At 31.7% G+C, this 5827-nt stretch overlaps 1 protein-coding gene across 2 annotated transcripts in view; it reads left to right on the top strand.

Annotated features, from left to right (window-relative positions):
• LOC104782463 (kinetochore protein NUF2-like) overlaps positions 1-1109 on the top strand; it is a 1870-nt gene extending 761 nt beyond the window's left edge. Inside the window, exons 2-3 of one of the 2 annotated variants that reach the window (XR_767015.2) lie at positions 23-363; positions 698-1109. Coding sequence is in view for 1 of the 2 variants with exons in the window: in XM_010507400.2 (XP_010505702.1) it covers positions 145-363; positions 698-818 (340 nt within the window). In the remaining variant the exon portion in view is untranslated. The remainder of the gene's footprint in view (positions 1-22; positions 364-697) is intronic. The other variant, XM_010507400.2, reaches the window with a different exon arrangement.

The following is a 5827-nucleotide window of genomic DNA, read 5'->3' as shown; positions in this document are numbered from 1 at the left end:
TTTTTTTTTTTTTTTTTTGAAGATAAAAACTGTAGAGAAGCTGAGCTTGAAATCCCTAATTATTTATTTTACGGAAGCTGAGCTTGAAATCCCTAATTATTTTATTTTTTTAATTGGGAATTTTTCGAAAATATCCAATTGTAGAGAAGAGAAAGGGCAAGTCGAGTCTGAGGCATTGCAGCAATTGGAGAATCCACATCATCATGTCACCTCAGTGCAATATATGAATCTGTATTGCAAAGTGAAAAAGTTGCTAGTTTTGTTGGATTGTCCATTACAAATGAATTACAAGGATCTGATACGCCCCGAACCATCCCGAACCGAGTTTATCATCAGTTCACTTTTGAACTATGCTCTATACAGGTATGCCCCCTGTTCTTGCTTATACTACTATCTTTTTGGATGTACCATGAATTATAATACTAGCCCACTTGACTTAGATTGATAAGTAGTAGCAAGAGTACAACATATTTTTGAATTACTCTGATGGCACATTGAGAGTTTATTTTAAAGAACACAAGAAAAAGTGGTTAGCATTTTAAGATGAGTATACATATATTATTACTCTTTCCCCGCCAGATTTTTACAAGTTCTCTTATAATTTAGTGCATTCATGTTTTCTCATATCTTATTTCCTGTACTAGTGATTCAAAATTGATGCTCTCATGATTTATTTTGCTTCTTCTTTATGTACCAGAGATTCAAAAATGAAGCTTATAAACCAAAAAGCTCAGGAGTTGACTCTCCTTAATGAGCAGCGGAAGCAGTGGGAGGCAAAGATTTTCAAGGTAATGCGAGATAAGCTATCTATCACATAGATATCCCTGCAGTTGAATGCAGAGATTGGAGAATTTGATGAATCCGTTGAAAGGGATTTACCCTTTGTCCAAGAGCGAGAAGCGAACATTGAAGAACTAGAGAAGAGTACACAGATGGATAACGAGGTAAGAAACAGCAGGAATCCAATGAAGACGTTGATCTGCATTAAGGGTGACTTAAAGTCTTCCAATGAAGACGTTGTTTCATTGATGTTATAATTGTTGTTCAGATTAATAATAATGCAAGTATGAATATTGATAATTTGCTTTATCCAAGTAACCTATTGCTGAGAGTCGAGACTATTAAGTTACTTGGAGAGTGATGAAAGTTTGCATTTAGGTTTAAAACAGAGATAAGCTTCAAATTTTAAGTTGCTCGATTCGAAATTATTAAAATGGGATAATGATTCTTAGTAAATTCAAAATCGGAGTAAAACTGCTGTTGGTGTTTAGGTCTTCTTTAAGGTTGCATATGGGTTTTCAAATGGTGGTTTTGCAGTACCAAACCTCACTTATAATATAATCTCTGGTTTATAATAATAATTCACATCACGCTTTCCTTCAAATACATATCCACACAATACCATCAAATTATCATATAAATAACACGTTTAGAAGATCGCATAGCCTATCTTCATGATAAATTTCGTACTAACTTAATCAAAATCTTACGTTTTCTTTATAAACAGTTCAAAGAATAATTAAAGGGGATAAGCATGCTTTTCCATCTGGTTAAAAACACAAGGCATGCTTTTGTTAATAATTGTCAAAAAGAAAGGAAGTTTATGAAAAAAATGGATCAGACTCATTTTAGGCATTTCCCATGAAACATAAGCGTGGGACTTGCGGATTTATAGTGGAATATGTCGTGTCAAACTTATAATAATCAGAATAAAATATAGAAGAAGAATATTAAAAAAAAAAAGAAAAAACAAAGAGGAATGTGGTGCTTGATTAACGTTATGTATAAGTTAGAAGAAAAAAATTAAAGAATTGAATTTGAGGCTTTTGGTGGATAAGGACTTCCCTCAACGATAACGTTTTTTCGTGATGACATAAAGAAGTTTATTCCAAGTTGTATCCATTTTCTTGGAACGTAAAAGTCAAAAAAAGAGTCCGACATAGAAGAAGAAGGGGGAAGATGTCCCCCATGTTCCCAAATGGATATACATCAAATTTTGCTACGACTTTTTTAAAAAATGTAATACTAATAATTATTGCATCCACAAACCTCGTCATAGTTCTCTTCTCTAGTATACGAGCTTTCACAGTTTTTAAACTATATGATATAGAGAGATCAACATGGACCTGATGAAAACAAGTTGGTAAAAATACCTAAGCAACAAAATATATAGCACGAATGAAATAAAATACCGTAAATTTAGTTAACTGGTGGTGATTTCGAAATATATATAACCATTATCAACTAGTTGTGTTCTTATAAAAGAAGATTTTTTAATGAAAATCAGGAGAGAATATAAAATATATAGCGAGGAAAAAAAGAATGTCCCATCAAAGAATTTTATATGTGTTATTGGAGTTTGATCTCATCCACATGCAAATATAATTTGATATCTTCTCAAATTCCGGCATTTATTGAGGAATTTAGGCAGTGTGATGTGTTCCCATACCAAACTTTATCCGAATCATGCCATCTACTATTAAGTTAAACATGTACAAGGTACCGAGAATTCATACAACTACCAAGGAAAATTAAACAAAATTATACTGTAATTGATTGTTCAGGTATCGTTGTCTGTTGGAGTCGTCTTTTACTAGTATTTGATACTTTCGGTTGAGTATAGACAATTAAATACTACTACTGCTTTAGATGAGGGCTCATATAAATTTAATAAAACTGAGATTTACGGTTAACCTATTGGAGTAGAAGCCTTGTTCCGTAACAAGTAACAACTAACAACATCCAAATTAATTACTGCTAATCATTTAATTTATACTATTATTTTGGTTTCTTGATTAAAAAAAAATAATAAAGAAAGAGAGGAATGGATAATGGTCGGATAATGCGGCCGGAGACATGCTTCATTACCAGGAAACTTGTTTTTTTGATAGCTCAACCTTTGTTGAATGTTGACTCTCTCCTCCAACTCTTTTAGTGTTCTTTTAATTATATACTACTAATTTATATTTTCATAACAATAATCATGAGTTTATATCCACATACAAGCATATAACTAAAACCCGTTTGTTCCCCATTGATACAATATAAAACAAGAAAACAAGAAAATTACACACATGACACAACTTTATACTTTTATTTAAACGAATCCAATGAACAAACATTGAATTGTGTCATTTTCTAAATCGAAGGCACTCTTTTTTTTTATATATAAACGAACACGTTTGAGCATCATTTATACAATCGCATTTCTTCTAACCAGTGTGACGAGTAACCCACTTTTAAAAAGAGAGGATAAACATGTTGGTCAAGAAAATTTCCTTTTTCAGATAGTTGTCATTTTTTCTTTTATTATACATATTAAAAAAACACTCGATGAATACAATATGTTTTTTTTTTTAATAAAGTTGATCACTCGTAGTATTTTGAGAATAATTGTTGAAGGAACAATATCATTTTGCGCCAATCACTAGCTAATATACTCATTTTTAAAAAAATTTACTAAACATTTTGTCCATTGATTTTGATGATTTGGTTGAACAAATAAATAACAACAACAACAACAAAAATGCGATCATCATGTGAAGAAGAGCGGTAACTAAATTGTAACAAGATAGATGCCGATTATAGCAACAACTAAGGAATATTAAAAAAAAAAAATGGTTAGTTGGTTAGAAGAAAAAAAATAAAAGAAGAGGACCCATAAAATAAAACGTGGAAAGTTCCCAGCTGTCATGCTACCGTGGGTTCATGTTCTCGGAACCGTTAACTTGCTTTGCTTCGACCACGTGGCTGTTGAAAACAGATAAGAGTGGGTCTTTTTGGTTTTGGACCAAGTTGGTTTGGTTGGTTGGTGTGATTCGCACATGACGAAGACGAATCCAAACCTCATTGGCTGCCCAAATGGATGGAAGCCATGCCCCGATTTGGACTCCATTCCTTTTATTTATTTATAGATTTAGTATCAGATTTGTTTTGTTTTTATATATACTATCTTTTTTCGTGTCGACGACGATGATCATATTATTCCACGTCAAAAATAAGGAAACACACAGTTTGATATTGATCCCAAGTGCACGCTCAGTAGTGTACGTTGATATTTTTTCCAATTGCGTCAATGTAAACTAAAAATTGTTTGCTTTTTTTTTTTTTTTCCAAACAACATGCAAATTGGTCTATTTTTTCCTCTGCCACATGATACTATTAATTTTTAGAAAAACATGCAAATCTCTCTTACTTTGTTGATTTTGTTGATTTGATATTCTGGCTGATGATGTTGATTAGGTGCTTATCTGATGATATGTTTGTTAATGCAGAGATCTATTAGCTTGCTAGGATCGAAGCTTAGCAGAGCCAAGGACAAATTGAGGAAGCTGACCAAGAATGCCTTACGCATGCACAAGAAACTCTTCGCCGACTACCACAAGTGAGCAAGAAGACAGCACTACACCAAAACTACTGATGATATTCTGCACTACACCAAAACTACCGATGATATTTTGTTATGTTCTAAAAACTAAAAACTATGTTATGTTCTACTTTTCTAAACACTAAAACACAAGGAAGTTTATGAAACAAATGGAAGTACACTCTTACTATACCATTTTTAACGCGAATCTCTAGCTAGTACACCCTATTTTTTCATTTTTTACTAAGCATATTTTGTCCATTAATTCCACGTCAAAAAATAAGGAAACACACAGTTTGATATTGATCCCAAAGTGCACAGTAGTGTACGTTGATATTTTTCCAACTGCGTCAATGTAAACACGAGACTAAAAATTGTTTGCTTTTATCAAACAACATGCAAAATTGGTCTATTTTTTTCTCTGCCACATGATATTAATTAAAAAAAAAAACATTTAAGAGTTTTTCATTTCTTTCTTGCTAGCGGAATATAAGAGGTCACTGTTTTTTCTTTTTATACAAATAACGTTTGGGAAAGAATTAAGGAGAAAGACTATTATGTTATAAAGGCGAAATAAACTTCTCTTTTTATACGTAAACGTGAAAGGAATTCTTACAAGTAACACCGTCTCCTTTTTGATTCTTATTTATACAAAACCCATCCTACACTATATCCATTCTTCAAGAAGTTATGAATACTTTTCGCATAACTCTTTTCTTTTTTCTTTCTCTTATCCATAGATGATGACACACAAATGGATATAGAAAATTTCCACGTTAAAAGGAGAACCTGTCTTAAATTCATAACATTTGTGTGTCATAAATTACTTTTTAATTACTTGTCTGAAAATTTCCACGTTAAATTTATGGAAATATTGATAAATTTCATCATCTATGATTAATTAAAAAGTAATTAATAAGGGCAGGTTCAAAATTTATCAATCAAATATAATAAACAAATCGGTAATTTTGAATACTGAACTCAAAGGAAAAAACAAAAAATCAAAGTGAATAATACATATCAATGCAATTAATATAAATAGAACAACGTTACAATATTGCAAAACATATCGAGCTGCTATTTTATAGATAATGTAAAAAGAAAAGTAACAAAAAACCGCTGAACGTAGTAAAATAAGAATACTAGTTAGGCAGTAGATTCATCATCATTATGACGACAACAGGGACATATTTTTTTCTGCAACCAATCGCCATACAAGTACGAAGCAATAATCACGATGCAAATGCCCGTACCGATGCATATGTATTCTGTTGCTACATACCAGTTCATCTTTCTTTACCACACCACCAATCTCCAATTTTTGTTTTCTTCTTTCAAAATTTGTGTCACATATAGTACTTATATATATGCATGTGTGACATTAGTTTTACATTTTTGCAAACACATTAGCTTTACAATTTTGCAAACTCATCGGTAACATTTGCTAAGTTTACATTTTGC

The sequence above is a fragment of the Camelina sativa genome, chromosome 4 (assembly GCF_000633955.1).
Source record: "Camelina sativa cultivar DH55 chromosome 4, Cs, whole genome shotgun sequence".
Classification (NCBI taxonomy): domain Eukaryota; kingdom Viridiplantae; phylum Streptophyta; class Magnoliopsida; order Brassicales; family Brassicaceae; genus Camelina; species Camelina sativa.
Note: the sequence above shows the minus strand (reverse complement) of the source record. Positions and strands in the feature narration are given on the sequence as shown.